We start from the raw sequence: 24,891 nt of genomic DNA on the forward strand, positions 1-24,891 counted from the left end.
TTTGTGTAGCCTGGTCATTGTCAAATGGTTTGAAATAACCATACTATACATTTCTAGCATTATATTGTATACACTTCATTTAGTCATAATGCTGGCTTCTCCAGGGCTGCTAAAAAAAATGTAGTATTCCATAATTTTTTTATATTTTAAAAATATCTCCCTAATAGCCTCCCTGTTATTCTGTGATCATTATTGTTTGCTCATTCCCTTTTCATTCCATCGCTTCCAGGTTCCATACAAGCTGCACGCCGTACTTGTCCACGAAGGCCAAGCTAACGCAGGTCACTACTGGGCTTACATATTTGACCACCATGAGCAACGATGGATGAAATACAACGACATTTCTGTCACCAAGTCTTCGTGGGAAGAGCTCGAGCGAGATTCTTTTGGCGGGTACAGGAACGCAAGTGCCTACTGTCTGATGTATATCAATGACGAGGAAAAGTGTTTAATGCAAGGTAATGGTCATTGTCATCAACGCTGATTTTATTCTTTTTTTTTTTAATCCCTCCATGTCTTGGTTAACAACAAAAGGTAATTTAATTAAAGTCACAAAGTAACTGATTGATAGGTTTGTTGGAGACTTTGTGGCTATATCATATTTGGCATATATATACATATACTGTATATATATCCTTCAATGTGGACCAGCACTCCAAAATTATGTGAATCAAACGATTTTATTTAGACATCACTCGTCTATCCAACGTTTCGGACCTCATTGGGGCCTTTATCAAGGATAAAGTGCAAGTGAAAAAACATATAAATAGACATATATATATAGTTAATCATTATAAAATAAATATTTATATTGTTTGTAATGTATTGCTTGACCGTGAAAATACGAGCAATCTGTTAAATGCAAACACAACCCTAAATCCTACCTGCAACAATACTGTCCATGCATCAGCCATGGCCGCAATTAATTATATGGCTCTGATGGATATGAAAAAGAAATAGTATGACAAAATAGTATTTTAATAGTCTGAATTGCTACCAGTGTTTGTACTGAATGATCTGTACCGATGGTGTTTTTACAGAGGAGTACGACAAGGAGACGGGGCAGGTTCTTAAAGGTATGGACATCCTGCCATTAGATTTAAGGGAATACATCAAGGAAGACAACCGGCGGTTTGAGAAGGAACTTGAAGCGTGGGACAAGGAGCAGCTCCGGAAAGCTGAACAGGAGAAGATGATTTTAGCCCAAAAGGCCTTGAAACAGGCTCCATTGGTTGTAGCAGGTGAGGTTACTCTGTGCTGCACTTTAAAGGGGTTGTTCAACTTAATATTAATTTAGTATGATGTAGACCGTTTTATTCTGAATACAATTTGCAATTGGTTTTTATTTTTTATTATTTGTGGTTTTTGAGTTATTTAGCTTTTTATTCAGCAGCTTTCCAGTTTGTCATTTCAGAAATCTGGTTGAATATCAATAGGAGTGGCCTGAATAGAAAGGTCTGTAATAAAAAGTAGCAATGACAATTAATGAGCAGAATTGCAGAGCATTTTTTTTTATATGGGGCCAGTGACCCCCCGCTTGAAAGCTGGAAAGAGTCAGAAGAATAAGGCAAATAATTAAAAAATTATAAAAAAGACAAAATGAAGGCCAATTGAAAAGTTGCTTAGAATTAGCCATTCTGAAACACACTAAATTTAAACTTAAAAGTGAACCACTCCTTTAAGTCATATAAACGACCCTTCCAAATGTACTGTTGTTTGGAGTAGTACTGGGATTGTTCTCAAAGGCCCTACAACATAAATATTGTGTATTGTGTACTCACAGCTCCACCAAACGAGCCGGAATATATGGAACAACCAGCAAGAGCAGACGCCCCTAATGAGACGAGCGAAGAAACCACTAATGTCATCACTCAAGCAGCTACAGAATCAGAAGATAAAGGGCCTGAGGCTGTGTTGCAAATGGTTAGCTTGATTTTTATTCTCTTTAAAATTGCCTTAGATGTTCATATACAGAACCTCTATTTGTATCCTCTTGTTCATGATCATAGCGTTGATAGTTGAGCTTGGAACGCATGGGCTATTGGTCTCCATTATCTGTGTGAGGTGGACGGGCATGTCTCTATTTTGGGAATTAGAATGTAGAGCTGTATGTCGCTAACTTTCATATTTAGGAGGCAAGGTCTCTGCATGTGCAAATAGTTATTTGGATGTACAGAAACAGAACTTTAAGGAACAGTTCAGTGTAAAAATAAAAACTGGATAAACCGATAGGCTGTGCAAAATAAAAAAATGTTTCTAATATAGTTATTTAGCCAAAAATATAATGTATAAAGGCTGGAGTGACTGGATGTCTAACACAATAGCCAGAACACTACTTCCTGCTTTTAAGCTCTCTAACTCTGAGTTAGTCAGCGACTTGAACGTGGGCCACATGGGACATAACTGTTCATTGAGTTTGCAATTGAAAAGGAGTGTTTTCTGTACTCTTTAACATCAGTTTTTTTTTTTTTTGCTCTCGTTTCTATACGTTCCTCATTTGTTTCTATCTGGTATTGTCTATTGTTATTCATCTTAAATGAGAGTGAGTTTGTTTCTCACTTTAAAGTAATTGTCTATAAAGGGTGTCTATACAGTGGTCATTTCCATTCAGTATGCCGATCGATCATCTTGTGGGCCGGGCACATACTTGGCCTGTACATGTGTGTGGCCGGATTCCTAGGCTGTGTGTACCCTTGACTGCAAGAAAGTTCCACAACACAGGACTTGAATCAAAAATCAAAGCTTAAAGGAAAACTATACCCTCAAACAATGTAGGTCTCTATAAAAGATATTGCATAAAACAGCTCATATGTAAAACCCTGCTTCATGCAAATAAACCATTTTCATAATAATATACTTATTTAGTAGTATGTACCATTGGGTAATCATAAATAGAAAACTGCCATTTTAAAAAATATAATCCGCCCCTGGGATCGTATGATGCACGGTGCACACAAACAAACCATACATATTAGGTCACATGAGCCAATTAAAAGAGTTTTGTCTTTTGCTTCCACACTTCTTCCTGTTACAGTTAGAGTTGTAGTATTTCTGGTCAGAGACCATCACGAAATGGTGCTTCAAGGCAAGAGATGTAAAAAGGGCAATATTTACTTAAATATATATACCAGTTTGATAAGATTCTTTAATATGACACTTAATTGATATAAACTGTTCAAAATATTCATTTTGGTGGTATTGTTTTCTTTTAATTCATTCTAAGTCCCAGTAAGCAGATATAAACCCAACAGAAGCAGCAGTAGACTAGCACATGCAGAGACATAGCACCTCTGTCTAAAATATCAGTGCATGCATAAATAGTTGGGTGATGCAGCAATAAAACACATCATTTGTCTATTCTATCTCGTTTTGAATGGCAAGCTTTAGCTACAAACATATTGGGGCTCATTTTCTAATGGAAATGTGTCCATGTACAGTAGGGATGCACCAAATCCACTATTTTGGATATCGGCCGAACCCCGGAATCCTTTTTGAAACATTCGGATGAATACCGAACCAAATCCGAAAACCTAATTTGCATATGCAAGCAGCTTGTGGCTAAAGTCACATGATCTTAAAGGGGAACTATCATGAAAATGAAATACTTTAATACTGGCTTCAGCATACTGAAATAAGAAACTTTCTGAATACAATCAATTAAAAATTCTGTACCGTTTCTGAAATAATCAAGTTTATCTTCACTATCCCTCTCTCAGCATCTGTTTCTTTTCATTCAAGATTTGGGTGTCAGATGAATAATCCATAGGGGGGCTCCTTTTGCCTAGAAGATGTATTAGAGTTCACTCTATAAAAATCACCAGACATCATGTCTCTCTACATGCAGAATTTGTGCAAAAGGTAGTTATTTTTTTTAGATTTTGTTTGTACTGGAATCAGTTATACGAGTGAGCTCTAATTCATCTGCTAAGAAAGGAAGCCCCCCTATAAGATATATTGGGTCATTAATCTGACACAACACAGCCCTCCCCTCGCCAACCCTCTCAGGACGCTTCCTCGCTCCTTCCCCTTGCGTCCTGGATAGCAGCCAGGTAGTGGGGGTTTCTCTTGAGCTATAGAGGAAATAGACCCTGTGGCCAGGACCCCCACCAAACGCAGGGTTTGCTTCCTCTATTGTTACGTCAATGGGTATTGACACGCTGTATGAGCCCACTGTGCATACAAAGTGATACATCACATACATTTGACATCATCCAGCTTGCATTTTCTGCCTCCTCCCCCCTGTCATGAAAGCGGTGCTTTGACTCCATATTAAAGGAACAGTTCAGTGTAAATAAAAAATGTTTCTAATATAGTTAGTTAGGCAAAAATGTAATGTATAAAGGCTGGAGTGACTGGATGTCTAACATAATAGCCAGAACATTACTTCCTGCTTTTCAGCTCTCTAACTCTGAGTTAGTCAGTGACTGCCTGGTAACCAATCAGTGAAAACCAAGGCAGCTGCAAATCTAGAAAGCTGGCTATTATGTTAGACATGCAGTCACTACAGTCTTTATACATTGCATTTTTGGCTAACTAACAATTCGTTTAAAATCTATACACTATTGGTTGGGCCTTTCTACACCTTTCTTGAAATGTTTCTTAATTAAAAGTGTTGGTGAGCTGATCTTTAATAATGAGGATTTGTGGGTAATGTCGTTTGCATGGAGCAGTTAGTTATGTAGAGACATCCAGTGGAGTTTGTTTGATTTGAGCAGTAAGAGTTCAGTGATAGTATGCATACAGTAAGACTCAGCCACTAGAAACCAGATACATGTAAAAGCCACGTGCTGCATGGCAAATTAGCAATTGCGTTGTCTGCATGCTACAGAACGCCCCCGTATTTATTTCTGCCATTATGCTTATTCGTTTTGCAGCACGCTGATAGGTTTGCATCACATAACTTCATACTGGCCACAAATGAGCTGTTCTTGTCTAACCATAGCAATTTCAGTCCAAGTGAAATACTTACAGTTGCACCGCAAACATCCACAAAACAAGGGTATCTTTCAGGGGTTTGATGGCACTTATGGGGCTACAGTAATACAAGGGCACCATCACAATAGTGTTCCTTGGCAAATGCTTTGCATTAGTTATTTCTTAGGTTCCACTAACATTACGAAATGGTCTCTCCGAAGGTGCACAATAACTCTAAATTTTTTAAAGACTGTATTTTAGTGGTCCTACATAAATGGATTGGCCAGTAGCCATGCCAACCTTCACTCCATGGTTGCTATATATATTTTTTTTAATTCCAAGATTAATGGATAGATGTACTGTCAATATGAATTTTGTTACAACAGCGCCACCTACTGGTCATTTTCTGACCATTCTTTCCACCAAGTAGTCAAGGAAGTTGTCAGGAGAAAGAAAGAGGACTGCTCTAATTTTTTTCTTAACCGAGCAGCCTTGTTTCTTTCTCCTGACAACTTTTTTGACTACTTGGTGGTCAGAAAATTACCAGCAGGTGGCGCTATTGTAACAAAATTCAATCAAATTAACATGTATCCCTTCATATCTTGGAATTAAAAAAAAAAAATTGTACATTTTAAAAGTGCTTAGAATAATACCCTCATCAATTTTACATTCACTTATATTAAAGATTTACTTATCCTTTAAGTCATTCCTTTCAAAATCAGCAGTCCCACTTGACTCATCAGAGTCTAGGTTTCTTTTAGTAACTGTTTCACCTGTCTGATAACAAGAAAATAAATCTGTGTGTAAAAGATATAGTTATGTTTGCTGAGGCAGGCAAAATCAATATACTTCCCCCCCTCCCTAAGCAAGGGACATGCTAATGAATCTAAGAAACAATACAGAAAGGGCAAGAGTATCCAGTGAATCATTGTGTGGGAGCAAAGATAAGTTGACCCTGGCAACAAAGTGTGATTAATTGTTAACCACGATTTTTATTTTCATTTGAAATTTCTCTCCCTATATCTTCCAGCCTATTGTTGAAGCCATAGCCTGGATACGAGAGTCAGGGGACCCTAGCAACAATCTCAATCAGTTTCGATTTAAAATGGAAAAGCTGTACAGAGAGGAAAATTAGGAATGGCGAGAAATAGAAATGAAACACTAATTGCAAATTGTCATAGAATTTCTCCGTCGACACCATACAGCCATTTAATTTGAGGTCATTGTATGATGTAGTGGCTGTATAGAAAGGGAGTTGAGCTTTAATATAAGTGCCTTCTCTTAATTGCTGCCCTTAAAGGAGAACTAACCCCTAAAAATTAATGGCTAAAAATGCCATATTTTATATACTAAATTTATTGCACCAGTCTAAAGTTTTAGCTTCTCAGTAGCAGCAATGATCCAGGACTTCAAACTTGTCACAGGGGGTCACCATCTTGGAAAATGTTTGTGACACTCACATGCTCAGTGGGCTCTGAGCAGCTGTTGAGAAGCTAAGCTTAGGGGTCGTAGCAAATTATCAAGTAGAAAATGAGGTTTGTCTGTAATATAAGCTGATGCTACAAGGGTGGTTATTACATCCTGATGCTAATTGCACTGGTTTCTGTGCTGCCATGTAGTAATTATCTGTATTAATTACTAATCCGCCTTATATTGTGACATTTCTATTCTATGTTTACTGTATATTGTGAGTGGGTCCCTAAGCTCAGTAAGTGACAGCAGCACAGAGCATGTGCAGTGAATCAGCAGAAAAGAAGATAGAGAGCTACTGGGGCATCTTGCTCAAAACATAATGTAGAACATTTCTAGCCTACCTCTTTAATTAGACTTTAGTTTTCCTTTAAGTTTGGTAACGGGCTTCAGTGACCTCCATTCAGCAATTTGATGACTAGGAAACCCAGGAAACTGGAAACATCTAGTTTTAGTGGGATTAGAGAGAGCCCCTATATTTTTAAAACCAAAACCCATAAATTGTTGATGCAAGTTTGATTAGAAATTCCTTCAGTCGGAATCCATGAGTTCATAGGTATTCACTTCTAAACAGATGAGCCTCACAGACCTTCTAAATTACGTTCATGAGTATTAATGGATCAAGGAGCAACCTTCAAACTATTGGGTTGAAAAGCTATATTAACTGAACAAATGTGACCTTGTTTTGTCTTGTGTCAACCGTGCTATGTCATACACTGTGCATAAGGTGCATCATCACCAGTCGTATCCAGGCTTTCTGTGTCCTTAAATGGATACTGACATTGGAAAACATATTTTTTTCAAAACGTATCAGTTAATAGTGCTGCTCCAGCAGAATTCTGCACTGAAATCCATTTCTCAAAAGAGCAAACAGATTTTTTATATTCAATTTTGAAATCTCACGTTGGGCTAGACATGTTGTCAGTTCCCAACTACCCCCAGTCATGTGATTTGTGCTCTGATAAACTTCAGTCACTCTTTACTGCTGTACTGCAAGTTGAAGTGATATCACCCCTCCCCCCCCAGCAGCCTAACAACAGAACAATGGGAAGGTAACCAGATAGCAGCTCCCTAACATAGTGGCGTAACTACCGGGGGAGCAGGGGGTGCGATTGGGCCAGGGCCCACACCCCCTCAGGGCCCCCTCTGGCAGCTCACGCGCCACGGTTTCCGGGTGTATGGAGGGGGGCGGCGCGTCCCGCGCCAGGGCCCGCCCCCCTCTAGTTACGTCACTGCCCTAACACAAGATAACAGCTGCCTGGTAGATCTAAGAACAGCACTCAATAGTAAAAGCCAAGTCCCACTGAGATTGATTCAGTTACATTAAGTAGGAGAAATAGCCTGCCAGAAAGTAGTTCCATCCTAAAGTGCAGGCACAAGTCACATGACTGGGGCAGCTGGGAAACTGACAATATCTCTAGCCCCATGTCAGATTTAAAAATTGAATATAAAAAAAAATCTGTTTGCTCTTTTGAGAAATGGATTTCAGTGCTGGAGCAGCTCTATTAACTGATGTGTTTTGGAAAAAACATGTTTTCCCATGATAGTATCCCTTTAAAGATAACACAAGAACATTGTGTGTTCACAGTATGTGTTAAGAGGACTGTCGTTCCTAGTGTGAGTAGAATACAACTGGCTCAGTGATTTCTGCTAATAATATAATATTATACAGGTGGTACAGTTAATATTCCACCAGGTTACTGTGCCTACATGTTGACTTTATCATTCTCCAGTAACGAGTATGGATCTCTTAGACTGGAAAAGGAACTGATGTCTAACAATTTTTCTTCAGCTAACTGTGTATCATGGTGATCTTTTTCTCTGCAGCCCACTGATAACACCCCAGCTCCACCAGCTCCTAACCAACGAGTTGTAGAGGTGGCGATCCCTCACGTAGGGACTTTTGTTATTGAGTCAGAGGAGGGGGGTTATGACGATGAGGTACCGTGTTTTTGTTTTTTAGTTTTCTTTTTTTTTTTTGGCTGCTGAGCCCTCTGCAAGCTCTTACCCTAGTGTTTTGTTTTGCTGCCTGGCACACTCTGTTCCACTTTTGGCATGTGAATCAAACTTCACTAATGAAGCACTTCTGTATGCATATCCCTACATCAATCATTCCGGTGCTAGAGATAACTTTATGTGCATGCTTCATGGCGGGTAAAAGCGGCCGATTCTGCTTGGGATGATTGGCAACGGTCATTTTTGTTTTTTGGTACAGGTACGGGATCCATTATCTGGAAAACCATTATCCAGAAAGCTCCAAATTACAGAAAGCCCATCTCCCTTAGACACTAGTTAAATAATTGAAATATTTTTTTTAAAAAAAAAATCATTTTTCTCTGTAATAATAAAACAGTAGCTTGTACTTGATCCCAACTAAGATATAATTCATCCTTATTGGAAGCAAAACCAGCCTATTGGGTTTATTTCATGTTTACATGATTTTCTAGTAGACTTAAGGTATGGAGATCTAAATGACAGAAAGACCCCTTATCCGGAAAACCCCAGGTCTCAAGCATTCGGGATGATAGCATCCTATACCTGTACTAACAATTTAGTAATTTGTTGCATTAGCCTGGTGTTTGTTTCCTCTTGTGTAGTGTCTCTATGAACAGTTATATACATTTAACTAAGATAACTAATTATAACTAAGAGAGAATTAATCCATTTTGGTGGCAAAACAATCCTTTTGGGTTTAATTTATGATGATTTTTTTTGGCAGACTTAAGGTATGAAGATCCAAATTACATAAAGATCCATTATCCGGGAAGCCCCAGGTCCTGAGCATTCTAGATAACAGGTCCCATACCTGTATATGCACTGTTGCACTGTTTCACATTGACTCCTATTGATATGGTCATAGACACCTGATAGACAAAATGAAACATATCAGACATCTGAAGTCTATATATATATATATAATTTCCACTGACAAAAGGTGCACACCAGGATTTTTCAGTTTTAAAACTCCATATTTATTAAATAGATTTAAAACAGGAACCGGTCTTTATCAAGACGGTCTTAGAAAAAGACCGAAACGTTGGCCGGTTCCTGTTTTAAATCTATTTAATAAATATGGAGTTTTAAAACTGAAAAATCCTGGTGTGCACCTTTTGTCAGTGGAAATTGGATAATGCAGCTATTTTCAGCTATTTTCAGCGTAGCACCCAGGTCTCTCATGGATGGTGTGCGTTAGGACTTTGAAAGTGTATATATATATATATATATATATATATATATATATATATATATATATATATATATATATATATATATATATATATATATATATATATATACAGTGGCGTGAAAAACTATTTGCCCCTTCCTGATTTCTTATTCTTTTGCATGTTTGTCACACAAAATGTTTCTGATCTTCAAACACATTTAACTATTAGTCAAAGATAACACAAGTAAACACAAGTAAACACAAAATGCAGTTTTTAAATGAGGGTTTTTATTATTTAGGGAGAAAAGAAATCCAAACCTGTGTGAAAAAGTAATTGCCCCCTGAACCTAATAACTGGTTGGGCCACCCTTAGCAGCAATAACTGCAATCAAGCGTTTGCGATAACTTGCAACAAGTCTTTTACAGCGCTCTGGAGGAATTTTGGCCCACTCATCTTTGCAGAATTGTTGTAATTCAGCTTTATTTGAGGGTTTTCTAGCATGAACCGCCTTTTTAAGGTCATGCCACAACATCTCAATAGGATTCAGGTCAGGACTTTGACTAGGTCACTCCAAAGTCTTCATTTTGTTTTTCATCAGCCATTCAGAGGTGGATTTGCTGGTGTGTTTTGGGTCATTGTCCTGCTGCAGCACCCAAGATCGCTTCAGCTTGAGTTGACGAACAGATGGCCGGACATTCTCCTTCAGGATTTTTTGGTAGACAGTAGAATTCATGGTTCCATCTATCACAGCAAGTCTTCCAGGTCCTGAAGCAGCAAAACAACCCCAGACCATCACACTACCACCACCATATTTTACTGTTGGTATGATGTTCTTTTTCTGAAATGCTGTGTTACTTTTACGCCAGATGTAACGGGACGCGCATCTTCCAAAAAGTTCAACTTTTGTCTCGTCGGTCCACAAGGTATTTTCCCAAAAGTCTTGGCAATCATTGAGATGTTTTTTAGCAAAATTGAGACGAGCCTTAATGTTCTTTTTGCTTAAAAGTGGTTTGCGCCTTGGAAATGTGCCATGCAGGCCGTTTTTGCCCAGTCTCTTTCTTATGGTGGAGTCGTGAACACTGACCTTAATTGAGGCAAGTGAGGCCTGCAGTTCTTTAGATGTTGTCCTGGGGTCTTTTGTGGCCTCTCGGATGAGTTGTCTCTGCGCTCTTGGGGTAATTTTGGTCGGCCGGCCACTCCTGGGAAGGTTCACCACTGTTCCATGTTTTTGCCATTTGTGGATAATGGCTCTCACTGTGCTTCGCTGGAGTCCCAAAGCTTTAGAAATGGCTTTATAACCTTTACCAGACTGATAGATCTCAATTACTTTTACTAGTTTATTTTTTAACAAGGGGGGCAATCACTTTTTCACACAGGCCCATGTAGATTTGGAGTTTTTTTTCTCCCTTAATAACGTAAACCTTCATTTAAAAACTGCATTTTGTGTTCAATTATGTTATCTTTGACTCATAGTTAAATGTGTTTGATGATCAGAAACATTTAAGTGTGACAAACATGCAAAAGAACAAGAAATCAGGAAGGGGGCAAATAGTTTTTCACACCACTGTATATATATATATTGGATAGTGTACCCCCTACTTATAAAGATATTATATAAAAGCAAGAGGCTAAGTGCTTTTATACAGGTCACATAACTCCGAGGTGACTTCTAATATCTTTATAAATTTCAGTAGGGGGTACATTATGCATTATAATCTACATTTTGTGTGAATTGTCGGGAGGGGGGTCCGCTTCCAATTCTGGTCGCCGACGTCCAAATCGGGCGCGCCAGTGTTCAATTTGAACGCGGCGGTATCAATTTCGGACACACCTCCCGACAAATTTGGCTGCCGGGGACCCCTCTTATAAACGGCGCCTTTTGACGTCAGAACGCGCCGCTTTGTAAAATATAAGGATATTACAAGTTACCGAGGAGTTTCATGACCATATAAAAACACGAGGCCAAAGGCCGAGTGTTTTTATACAGGTCATGGAACTCTGTCCAAAACCATACTTTGTATTAAAATCTCTTCCACAATTTCTGACCTCTTTAGAGTGGAATACTGTCTATCTCTGAAGTAGGGAAGCATCCAATCCATAATTAAATACCAATTCCTCCACAAAAGAGTCAGATGGAATATATAAAATATATATCTAAACCGTGATTTGGATGTTCTGATTTGAGGACGGCCAACCAAAACTGCATCGTCCATGAGCAAAAATTTGCTACTTTTCAACTGTGCAGCACTTTAAGGGCAGAGACACACAGGAAGATTTGAGGAGATTTAGTCGCCCGGTGACTAATCGCCTCTTCTTCGGGTGACTAATCTCCCTTAAAAGCCTTCCCGCCGGCTAGAATTTAAATTGCTGGCGGGATGGCACTTGGAGCACTTCATTTTCCGAAGTCGCCCGAACTTCTCTGACAAGTGCTATCCCGCTGGTGATTTCGATTCTAACTGGCAGGAAGGCTTTTCCAGAAGATTAGTCGCCCGAAGAAGAGACGATTAGTCGCCGGGTGACTAAATCTCCCTGAATCTTCCCGTGTGTCTCTGCCCTAAAGTCACAAATTGCTCTGGTTCTGCAAAAATTAAGAAAAAAAATTAAAGCCAAATCCAAATTCTTTCACAATGTATGGGAATTGGTCATAGCTCAAACCAAATTCTGGATTTGGTGCACCTAGTTTGAACTAATATTGTTTTTTAGTTGTATGATTGGCAAAGAGCTGCATAATTACAGAGACCTAGTGAAAGTTTCTCTTAGATCCAGAACCTGTAGAATAATCAAGAAGTTAACTTATAGATGGAACAGTGGCGCTCGTAAGGTACCTTCCTAAACTGCCTTAAAAAAACCAAGGTTCTTTAATTTATCACACACATATGTTTAATAGCGTAATTAATCAGTGACTGGCTGTAATAAATATGTGCATACATACAGTAAATAGATAGAAACAATAGGGTAACCCTATTTATTGTTTCTAATTGTCTATGAACTAGTAGACTGGCCAGTCACTGATTAATTACACTATTAAACATGTGTGTGTGTGATAAATTAAAGGAGATTCATTTTAATTCCATCTTGTGCTTTTTTTGAGGAGTTTTGATTTGATTATTGGAATTTTTTTGTTGGTTTGAGCCATCAAAACGTGGAATTGAAATTTTAAGTTTATAAGACTGAGAAGTGATACGATTGATATAACCTACTTAAACTGCAGCAGTTTTTGGAGGTCTATCTGATATTATCTCTTTGTTCCCTTGGATTTGAAATTCTAAATCGTAATGGGAACCTACTGCTTCTCCTCTCCTGTTAAACAGTAGCGCCTTTTGTTGCTGTGCTGCTCCTTTTCAGAGGAAGAAGGGTTATGGTGGCTAGACCCAAGTGGGAATTTGAGAAAGATGGACAGAATGAAACAGAAATTTGAGGATAATGGCTATTTTAATTCTTCTGTTCCACATGTTGCTGTACGACACAGCATGGCATTGGTCAAACGATCCCACATAAACTCCCAAGCAGATCATGTTCTGAACATTAAACTCAAGACTTTAATGCTGTAGGGCAGTTGATTTCAAGCGTCCGTCTGGGCTTAGAAACAGGTCCTGCTCAATCAACCATGATTTTGCCTGTTACATGGTATAGCTAAATTAATGAAGACAAACCCCTCAATCATAGCAGCATAGATATCTATATCTCATAAAGAACTTTATATACGGCTTGTAGTAGAGTGGACTCTCTATTTGTGAGTTTTATCCAAGGGTAAACCCTAGTGAAGCATGTGTATTGTTTTATTTGGTGCTACGTTTGGGCAGATTTTCTTGAGTTCTGCTGTATATGTTGAGCTTCTCAATCTGCCTGCTTTGAACTGATGTTATTAAAAACAATTATTGAACTGTAGAAGTTCCAAATATAAATTATTATTGGCAGGACCTGGTGCTTCCCTATGTTTTCTGTTTTTTACTGTATCCTTCTTGAATCAAGCTTGGAGAGGATTTTGAGGGCGCTGAAAACAGTGGTTCGGTTTCCATGGAGCATATTCATGAAATCTGCATGGTGCATGAACATGGAGCCCAGACCTAGGAGCAATAAGCAAAGAAACATGATAAATAACCAATGTAGACATCCATGCACCTTATTAACATCAGCATATCAGTAGAGACAAAGGGGATTCAAGTTGAAGTAACTAAGCAGGTGAAAATAAAAAGTTGGATGGCTAAATTATTTGTGCCCCATTATTTGTCTACCAGACATCCATAACTCTACCCTCTGCAGTTACATTGAAGACACTTGAACGTGATAGACATGATGTTACTTTTGTAGGATGAACTCTAGACTTCATTAGCATCTGTTGCTGGTCTCTTCAATAAATCTAAAGGTCAGCAGGCCAACAACTGTCATGGACCCTAGTGCCACATTTGCTACCTAATCTGTTCCATGTTTGAGCCCTTCTCCTTGCATTAAGCTGAAAGTAAGGGTGTTGGCGAGATCTTATTGACATGCCAGGGGTTTTGGACTATTCCAAAGGGAAACATTTGTTTCCTGATTTTAAAAGTCTATTATTTCTCTGTAGTGATAAAACAGTAGCTTGTACTACTAGACCATAACTAAAATTGGTGACAAAACACTACTATTGGGTTTATATAATGTTTAAATGAGGATACAGGTATGGAATATGTTATACAGAAACCTGTTAACCAGAAAGCTCTGAATTAGGGAAAGGTCATCTCCCATAGACTCCATTTTATCCAAATAATCCAAATTTTTAAAAATTATTTACTTTTTCTCTGTAATAATAAAACCGTACTTGTACTTGATCCCAACTAAGATATAATTAATCCTTATTGGAAGCAAAACCAGCCTATTTGGGTTTATTGAATATTTAATTTATTTTCTAGTAGACCTAAGGTATGATGATCCAAATTATGGAAGGATCCATTATCTGGAAAACCCCAAGCCCCAACAGGTACCATACCTGCACTTAGACATAAGTTATGGAGATCCAAATGACAGAAAGACCCCTTATCCGGAAAACCCCAGGTCCCAAGCATTTGGGATGATAGAATCCTATACCTTGATAGAATCCTATACCTGTACTAATAATTTAATGATTTGTTGCATTAGCCTGGTGTATGGCTCCTCTTGTGTAGTACCCAATGAACAGTTATATGCCACCTCCAACAGTACAATGACTTGTTCTGAACCCCTCTTTTTTCATCTTAAAATAACAAGAATCCCAGAGACCCCACTAGAAAAAAAATCCTCTTGCCCAACAGATTTTAGTTAGGTGACCATTGGAGCTTTCCTAAAAAAGGATATATACATGGGAAATCTTGTGCACCCACACATTTCTGCTGATAGGAATACTGTACCTCACCTCAGTACCAGGTTGCCTGTTAGTAAATGTCTGTGAATTCAGCATGGGCACGTCAGTGGTGCAATGGGTCCGTCTACCCGAGGCAGTCCCTCATTGTCCAACTACGTTTGAGGTCATTGCTAGCCTCATTAGCCCACTAATCAAAACCTCATACTCCTCTTTAGAGACAATCTTTTTATAATATCTATATTTTCCCTAGAACTGCTGTGCTGTTTCCCACTGCTTGCAGCCCTATCCTATTTAAACAGTAAATTGTAAGGGTATCATTTTTGGGCACAGAACTCACTGCCCATTTGCATTTATAAACGAGCGTGAGCTTCTATACATATTATACTATTGATAGAAGCTCTGTTTCTGCACATCATGCAGACTTCAGTTCCTTGTGGCAGCTCATGATGACCCCAAACAGGCAAAGAAAGTACATGGTCATATGGAGAAGTATCATTGTAGACCTACATGGTCATATGGAGAAGTATCATTGTAGACCTTTTTATGGCCGGTTATTGTTGGGTGAAGGAGGAAGCGTCGTTTGGAAGCTCCGCATTTCTATGCAGTCGGTTATCCTTTGCCCTGCATCTTTGCCATGCGGTGGGTTGTACGGACACTGTCTCGTTCCTACTTGTTACCCTTCTGGTGCCTGAGGGTTTTATGTTTCACTTCCTCTCCGAAATGTCCTCACCTGCTTTAGTCAGTCTGTTGCCAAGGCATTAAGTCCCTCTTGTATTCTCATTAACACCTCTTAACACGCCAGTTATTCCGCAATTCTGCCGTCTGCGCATGTGGCCGCTTGCTTTCATCCTTTTATTTTTTTTTCTTCACCACGCATGCTTCGAATGCCTTGTTACGCAAATGAGGACAATGATAATCATGCAAACTTCACTTCCTTGTGGCAGGTCATGATGACCCCGAACATGCAAGGTATAATCATGGCCATAGGTAAATCCCGGAATGTATATGACAAGTGTGGGCCTGAAGCAGGGTTCTTTAAGGTACAATATATATGTATGTGTCTATTATTTGCTGTTGCCTTGTGGTTTTTCTTTGTCCCTATAGAGTTTGACATGTTTCCTAAACTTAAATACCAAATTTATATGTGTGTTGTTTTTTTTAACGTTCTTGCTTCTACATTTTTTATTCTGAATCGCAGGAAAGGACCTGTAATGATAAATTATTAATCTTAGTACAACTTTTCCTCTAAACCAGTGGTTCACAAACTAGACTTTCCCTAGGGGGGCCTGACTAAACTCAATTTAGGAGAGAATTGGGAAATGCTTATTTCATGTCTTAGATGCTCCACCAATTTACAGTCTATTTTTGGAATTATGGGTTCTACAGTGATGCTGACCTATGCCTGTAACCTTGCGAAGAGCAGGGCTCCCCAACGGTTTTACCTGTGAGACACATTCAAATGTAAAAAGAGTTGGGTAGGTTGGTATAATGCTTGGCAGTAACAAATTTTCTCGCTTGTTTGCATGCTGTGAAAACTCTTTGAAGAGCCGTTGTGGTTTTAATTATTTCTCCAAATGAACCCAAGGGGAAATCAGCATTCTTTTTCTATTACCATCAACATTCAGTGAAATAATGGCATGGAGAGCACAGTTGAAAGAATGTTTTGACCTCCCAGTTTCTTAGGCAAGTGCTCCATTAGCTGACCTTAGCTCACAGTTCCCCAGTCTGTGTACATTTAAATGTAAAAAAAAAGTTGGGGAGAAACACAAACATGAAAAAAATTCTTGGGGGTGCCAAATAAAGGCTGTTTGGCTATTTGGTAGCCCCACATAGTTCACCTGGTTTTATAAAACCAAAACTTGCCTCCAAGCCTGGAATTCAAAAATAAGCACCTGCTTTGAGGCCACTGAGAGCAACATCCAAGGGGTTGGTGAGAAACATGTTGCTCAGGGACCACTGGTTGGGGAACACTGCCATAAACCATGAATAAACATTTGCTGTACTTACATGGAGTGAGCCTACGTTTAGGGCTCGGCTGCAGTTAACCTGCGGCGCAGAGGAAGAAAGTAACATACAGTGGGAGTGCCCCTGTAGGAATCCAGTGTTGGAATCTGCGGAATCCTGGGAGGAGCATCACTTTCACCTCTATCCCTTGGACAGTGAAAAACAATGTGCCAGGTTTATTGTGCTGTTATTAAGGCAATTGGCAGACCCTGTTCTTCATTGGCACAGACGGGCATTGGGAATGTATCTCATGCAGATGTACCTGTCTGAAAGCCTGGAAAATTATCTCCACAAAAGAACATCTCGCTTTCAAAATAAACTCCTTTTCATCTGTAACCAACACTGCACAGGGCCCTATATCACTTGCACTCAGGCGTGTGCTAGACTTATTATATTAGAACTGTTCTCTCGCCACCTAGTTTGGCTTCATAAGGGTCCTGCACAGAGTTCTGGTTCTGGATGCCTGGCAGAGATCAGGACTCTGTTTAAGGACACTGTAATAAATGAGACTTTTATTATATTCCTTTTTAATATGTTTGTGAACTTTTAGCAAGCCTTAGGATAGGACTACATGGACGTTTTCGACGCAATGCAATAAACGCCGGTGACAAATTGCATGCAACGGAAATAAGGTAAGAGATAGAAATGTTGAGGTTGCATCGTTGAGCCGACGCGACTGTCAGATCCAGACGCTGCACGTTGCATTTGCATCTGACAGTCGTGTCACGTCGGATCAATGCTGTGACACCATGCGACAATGCATCCACTTACCTTATTTCCATTGCATGCGATTTGTCGCAGGCATTTTGTTGCAGATTGTGCCGAAAACGTCAGTGTAGTCCTACCCTTACGGCCCGTAGCAAGGGTTATAATCAGTTAGGCAGGTTTCACTTGGACAGGTGTTTGAATTTTATGAACGTGTGTTTTGTTTGTATTTTTTATTCAACTTCAACTACTGTGTATCTAACACTGTAGACTAACCTGTGTTTTGCTCTAAAGCGGACTTTGCTCTCATTGGCATTCTTGTTGCTTCTGTTGCTCAGGCCATCAAAACAGAATACGCACGACTAGTGAAACTAGCGCAAGAAGATCCCCTGCCCGAGATAGATTACCGCTTGCAGCACGCCATCATCTACTTCATCCAAAGCCAAGCACCAAAGAAAATCATAGAGAGGACGTTGCTGGAGCAGTTTGCCGACCGTAATTTGAGTTTTGATGAACGGTAAGGCTCTGTGGGTATAGGTGGTACGATTTAGGGAAACAAGTTGTTGCTGCAGAAGGCACAGGATTATTAGTAGGGTAATGAACATCAGTTCTACACTTATATAGAGCATCTACAAAAGAGCCTGGCAAATAATTAGGCAAGTAACCTTGTATCTTATGCATGGAATGGAATGTACCAGCCCAGGGGGTGCAAGAAACCTGTGACACGTGCACGTTATGCCACCAGTGGGGCAATGCATTATTTGAATCTTTGAGGATTGTCTTCACAGACACGGATCTGCAGTGTCAGTGGGTTTCTGTACCTCTCGATTTTCTCAGCACCTCTCTCTTTCTCTCTCTGCATAGGATGTATCATTTCTATGTTAAAGGAGAAGGAAAGCTACCAAGGCAGTTTATTGCCAATAGATTAGCCATAATAATGCAAGCAATAACATTATATTTATTCTGTAGAATGTTTTACCATACCTGAGTAAACAGCTCGAGAAACTCTGTTTGTTTAGGATAGCAGCTGCCATATAAGCTTGGTGTGACATAAATTCCTGTCGGAGTCTCTCCCTGCTCACTTATAGCTCTGGGCTCAGATTACAGCAGGGAGGAGAGAGGGAGAGAGGAGCAAACTGAGCATGCCCAAGCCCAAGCCCTGGAGGTTTAAGCTGAAAACAGGAAGTCTGATACAGAAGCCCATGAGTACACAATAGAAGGAAAGAAATACTGTGTTCTTTTGACAGAGGACTCAGAGCAGCATTACTTTGAGGGTTTACTTGTGTATTTATATATTTATATAGACCTTTCTGATAAAGCTTACTTAGTTTTAGCCTTTCCTTCTCCTTTAAAGCATTGTACTGTATGCTTTTTAATGTTTATTGTTAACAAAGTCTCAGAAGTGAAAAACAAGTTATACAACAAATTTTTCCTATGAACCCTTAAACCAATCTGGGTCCAGTGAAGCTAAAAGCATTGGCACCTATTTGTGAGAATGTGCCGTAGTACTACATGCTGTCACTGCCCTAACCCTGGTACATGTGTGATGGTGTTCTAAGTAATGTATCGCTTAGTTTTGGGCTGATGTACCATGGTCTTGTGATTAAAGGTCCCCATACATGGATAGATCCGCTCGTTTGGCGATGTCGCCAAACGAGCGGATCTCCCTCCGATATGCCCACCTTGAGGTGGGCAATATCGGGCAGATCCGATCGTGGGCCCTAGGGCCCAACGATCGGATCCTAGTATTCTCAAACGGGCGGTCAGATCGCGGGACCGCATCAACGAACAGATGCGGCCGCGATCCGACGGGATTTTTAAACCCATCCGACCGAGATCTGGCCGACTTTCGGCCAGATCTCGATCGGGGAAGCCCGTCGGGGGCCCCCATACACGGCCAATAAGCTGCCGACACAGTCTGTCGGCAGCTTTTATCGGCCCGTGTATGGCCACCTTAACACACGTTGTCCTGATAAAATCATGGAGGGATGCCAGGTAAATCCATTTGTAATCTGTTAATATTACTCTTCACACAATGGTTTAATTTTTTTGTGTCCTCTCTCCCCCCCCCCCCCCCTCAGATGCCGCAATATTATGAAAGTTGCTCAGGCTAAACTTGAAATGATAAAACCAGATGAGGTCAACATGGAGGAATACAGGGTTTGTATAGTTGCTTTTGTCATCTGGATAAAGTGTGCCACTGTTAATGAAATAGTATAAAGCATTACTAATATACATTACTCATTAGAGCAATGGCACATGGGAAGATTTGTTGGCCACAGTTAGGGAAGAGACACACGCTCAGATTCGGGGACATTAGTTGTGGAGATTCTTCTGGGACGACTAGAATGTAAGTCGCCAATGGGATGGCAATCGGTGTGCTTCGTTTTCCGAAGTCACCGAAATTGCCTCATGAGGAAACTTCGGCCAACTTTGGAAAACGAAACGCTCCGAGTGCCATCCCGCTAGCGATTTAGTTTCTAGCCGGCGGGAGGCAAGATGAGACGATTTATCACCGGGTGACTGAATGTGAGCATGTGTCTCTGCCCTAAAAATGCCCTTCCACTGACAATCGTGTAAATTACCAGTGGGAAAACATACGTGATGCTTTTTTTTCTGAAGTCTTCTCAAGACAAGCTCCAGCAATATCAGATAGCTAAAGCTTTACATTATTGCAGGTGGGAAAGCATTTTTCAGGAGATGAGTTGCCTGCGAAAGCACAGGTTTAACCCCGGGCAACAAATCTCCCTGTGTGCCATTGCCTTCAGATGGAAGTTTAACCCTATTAGTGCCATTGTGGAAACATGGATTCTACAGGTCCAGTGTCTCTTTGGAATTGAAATTTAAAAGAAGTGACACTAAAAGGATTAATCAAGGAATCTCCTGTTAGTAGCAGTTGTCTGATTTTGAGTTTAAGCTTCTTAAAAATCCCTATTTTCCCCACACGCCTTGCTGTCATGTGACTGTACAGAGTCCTAGATTTAAAGTATAGTAGTGGAAACAAGGGGCCTTATTGAACTATTCAAAAACCAAATAAGGACGGCACTCCGGTAAAGGGCAGGTTTATTGCAGTGTCCTGCAGATATCAATAGCCTTGCGCATTTCGGGAATATCATTGGCATGACCTTATTAAACTATACTGTAGGAAATACAGAACAAATTCTGGGGAAGGGGATAAGGTCATGAAAGGGAAGCATGCATGTTGAACTGAATCTTTCTGCAGAGTGCAGATAGTCCCCAGCCCCATGCTTTAAGTTGGAAGCCTGTCAGTGCAGAGAAGGACTGTTCTGTCAAGAGAATTCTGATTGGAATTTCCATATATTCAGTTGTTTAAAGGAGAAGGAATGTCCTAACTTTTGTGGGTGCCAAAAGTTAGGCACCCCAAGTGATCACATTTACTTACCGGACACCTCGGGCCGGTGCTCTTATCAGGAGAAAACTGCACCGGCCCGGGGTTCTTTCAGCGAGCACCATGGGGTGACCGTCTTCTGGCTTGGGCACCCCCAAGAATAAAATGACTTTCCTTCTCTTTTAAGGAAAACCGATTCTGAGCCTGTCGGATACTGGAATGCGCATGCTCTTGCAAATGTGACTTCTTACCTCCGACTGACCAGACTGTTAATGTTAATGTTGTCTTTCTGTTTAGAAGTGGCACAAGGACTATAGAATGTTCAGAGAGACAACAATGTACATCTTGATTGGCCTTGAGCTGTTTCAGAACAAGAGGTAAGCGCATTTATTTATATGGAATTTCTGATCTGTAATACACACTGATTAACTCAATTCATCTGTTTTCTTGTTTAAAGCTTAATAAAACTTGCTAATTTTTTTCCAGGTGTAGTTGCTATAGGTTTCTGCTCCTGGGCAAACTTAGTGAGTTTTATTAAAGGGGTAGTTCACCCTTAAAGAGATACTGACACCATAAAATAACCCCTTTTTGAATGTTATTTATAATTTTGCCATAAAAGTATTTGCCTGATGCTTTTACGCTACCTTTTTCACCCCCATGTTCCTCTATGAGGGGTCTGCCATGTTTGTGCAGCAGGAGTCCGTTAGCATTAGAAACAATAACTGACAGGTTAAGAAGGGACAGTCAGGTTTGCACGACAATCAGGTTTAGGAAATAATTACCTACAAAAGCAGAACTATTAGCAAAAAACGACCAATGTGACCTATAGGTAACTTTTAATGTAGATTAATATTTAGTGTCAGTATTACTTTAAGTTAACTTATAGTATGTTATAGAATGGCTAATTCTAAGCAACATTTCAATTGGTATTATTTATAGTTTTTTTTAATTATTTGCCTTTTTCTGCTAACTCTTCTCAGCTTTCAAGTGGGGGGGGGGTCACTGACCCCTTCAAAAAACAAAAACAAAACAAATGCTCTATAAGGCTACAAACTTATTGTTATTGCTACTTTTTATTACTCATCTTTCTATTCAGACATCTCCTATTAACATTCCAGTCTCTTATTCAAATCAATGCATGGTTGCTAGGGGAATTTGGACCATAGCAACCAGATTACTGAACTTTCAAACTGAAGAGCTGCCGAATTAAAAGCTCTCAAAAACCACAAATAATAATAAAACGAAAACCAATTGCAAATAACTTTAAGACCAAATAAACTATCTTATTTATTTGTTATCTCAAAGGTGAACAACCTCATTATGCTTTAAACAAGAAAACACATGCATTTAGTTAATCAGTGTATATTATAGATCAGAAATAAATGTGCCTTTTAATACAGTACATAACCCCCTTAGTCTGTTGCATTGTGTGACAACTTGACTGTTATAAGCCTTAGGGGTTTGTTCTATTGCCCATAACAATGTGTTGTATAAAACAAGGCGATATGCAGCTAGTGCAAATACTGTATGGTATAAACTCAGGGGTGCCAATACCTTATCGTAAAAGCATGTAAAGGCAAAACAATAAAATCCCATTTTTACTTTCTTTAATGAAAAATAAACCTATCTCCAATATACTTTAATTAAAAAATGTGTACTGTATTTATAAGAAACCTGACTGTATGCAGTGAAATTCTCCCTTCATTTACTGCTGTGGATAGGAACTGTCAGACGGCCCCTAACTGCTGAGCAGGGAAACAATCATACTTATGTACAGCAGGGGGAGCCCCCGCCTTACTTCCCAGCCATGCAGAACTCAAGCAGCTTTGTTTATGACGATCCCTAAGCAGCCCAGACCCCACTGAGCATGTGCACAGTCTTAGTCTTGCAAAGATGTTCAACAAAGTTACAAGATGGTGACCCCCTGTAGCCAACTTTGAAAGCATAAATTAATTGTTTGATTAGGCTTGTGGTGCAGTAAGTTCATGTTTAAATTTAGTATACAAAATTTATAGCCTTATTCTATTTTAGACGTTACACGTGCAGTGCACTTTAGTGGCCCTGGTTCTAAATGGCATTGGAGACGGCTGAGAGAAGGGCCGCCAACATCTCTTTTTGCTTCTAGTATGTCAAAGGCATTTGAGGGGATATAAGCAAACTATGTTTGAACTATTTTAGTTTTTAAAGTGGCAGTACACCTTTAAGTTTTTAACTTTTAGTATGTTATAGAATGGCCAGTTCTAAGCAACTTTTCCTTTGGTCTTCATTATTTATTTTTTCTAGTTTTTGCCAATTTCTTTCCAGATTTCAAGTAGGGGGTCTCTGAACCCATCTAAAAACAAATGATCTATATGGCTACACATTTATTGTTATTGCTACTTACTCATCTTTCTATTCAGGTCCTCTCCCATTCCCTTAATCAAATCCATGAGTGGTTGCTAAGCTAATTTGGATCCTAGCAACCAGACTGCTAAAAATTGTAAACGGGAGAGTTATCGAGTAAAAAGGCGAAATAACTCAAAAACCACAAATAATAAAAAATGAAAACCAACTGCAAATGGTCTCAGAATATCTCGCTCTACATCATACTAAACATTAACTTAAAGGTTAACAACCCCTTTAATAAGGGTTTTTATTTTTGGTGCTTCCCTTTTTAGGGTGGTGGCATACACTGCTACTTGGGGAGATTAGTCACCCAGCGACAAATCACCTCTTCTTCGGGGTGACTAATCTCCCTAAAATGCCTTCCTGCAAGCTAGTCAGGATGGCACTCGGATCGATTTGGTTTTCCCAAGTCGCCCGAAGTTTCCTGGTGAGGCAACTTTGGAAAAACGAAGCAATCCGAGTGCCATCCTGATTTACATTTTAGCCGGGGGGGGGGAAGGATTTCTGGGAGATTAGTCGCTCAAAGAAGAGGCAATTTGCCACCACGCTTAGTTTTGCAGTAAATAATAAGAACAACAAATGAATATAGTTATGATTTGATCTTACAGAAATGGCATTGGCCAAATTTTAACCATCCGGAAAATAAAGCTTCTCCACTTTTTTTTCCTATCAATTTTAGCTATGTTGAAGCACTGCTGTACCTAATTTACGGCTACCAGTACAATAAAGAGCTGCTCTCCAAAGGCCTCTACAGAGGACACGATGAACAACTGATATCCCATTACAGAAGGGAGTGCTTTCTGGTAAGTAAATGTGTGTACAGACATGAACTGAAATCACTTTGGAGCTGAAGGTTTCAGGTACAAGTTGTGCAGGGGGATAATTAACTGGCATTGTTTTATGCTATTTTTTTTTTTTTTTTAAAAAAAGTAAGGTAGAAGTACAGTGTCCAATAAATGACATTTATATCCAGGAAGCCTCAGACTGGAACAAGATTAAAACAACTAGGTAAAAAAACAGCTTTGGAGCTTTGGGATGGGGGGGGAGAATATTTATTGCAAGGGATAATCCACCCCCTGATTCTTAAAAATAAGGATTTTAGTATAATTATTATAATAATGGTCACCTTCATGATGTTCTTGTTCAATACGGGCTACACCATCTTCCTGTGTTACTGTATGATTTATAGAACATAACACTTAAAGGGGTTGTTTACTTTTGGGTTAACTGTTGGTATGATGTAGCGAGTGATATTCTGATATAAATTACAGTTGGTTTTCATTTTTTATTATTTGTGGTTTTTAAGTTATTTCGCTTTTTATTCAGCAGCTCTCCAGTTTGCAGCGTCAGCCATCTGGTTGCTAGGGTCCACTAGCAACCACTGATTTCAATAAGAGACTGAAATATAAATAGGAGAGGCCTGAATAGAAAGATGAGTTATAAAAAGTAGCAATAACAAAACATTTGTAGCCTTACAGATCTTTTGTTTTATATGGGGTCAGTGACCCCAATTTGAAAGCTGGAAAGAGTCAGAAGAAGAAGGTTAATAATTTAAAAACTATAAAAAATAAATAATGTAGACA

The 24,891-nt window shown here is 39.5% G+C and overlaps 1 protein-coding gene across 3 annotated transcripts in view; it reads left to right on the top strand.

Moving 5' to 3' along the window:
- The window catches only part of usp25.L (ubiquitin specific peptidase 25 L homeolog), an 86,958-nt gene that overhangs the window by 59,706 nt on the left and 2,361 nt on the right, over positions 1-24,891 (top strand). The window contains exons 16-24 of one of the 3 annotated variants that reach the window (XM_018245124.2): positions 230-458; positions 1,041-1,241; positions 1,784-1,923; positions 8,212-8,325; positions 15,810-15,905; positions 17,913-18,091; positions 19,656-19,734; positions 21,221-21,300; positions 23,988-24,111. In XM_018245124.2, coding sequence (XP_018100613.1) covers positions 230-458; positions 1,041-1,241; positions 1,784-1,923; positions 8,212-8,325; positions 15,810-15,905; positions 17,913-18,091; positions 19,656-19,734; positions 21,221-21,300; positions 23,988-24,111 — 1,242 coding nt within the window. 3 annotated transcript variants of the gene reach the window in all.

This window comes from Xenopus laevis, chromosome 2L (genome assembly GCF_017654675.1).
Source record: "Xenopus laevis strain J_2021 chromosome 2L, Xenopus_laevis_v10.1, whole genome shotgun sequence".
Lineage (NCBI taxonomy): Eukaryota > Metazoa > Chordata > Amphibia > Anura > Pipidae > Xenopus > Xenopus laevis.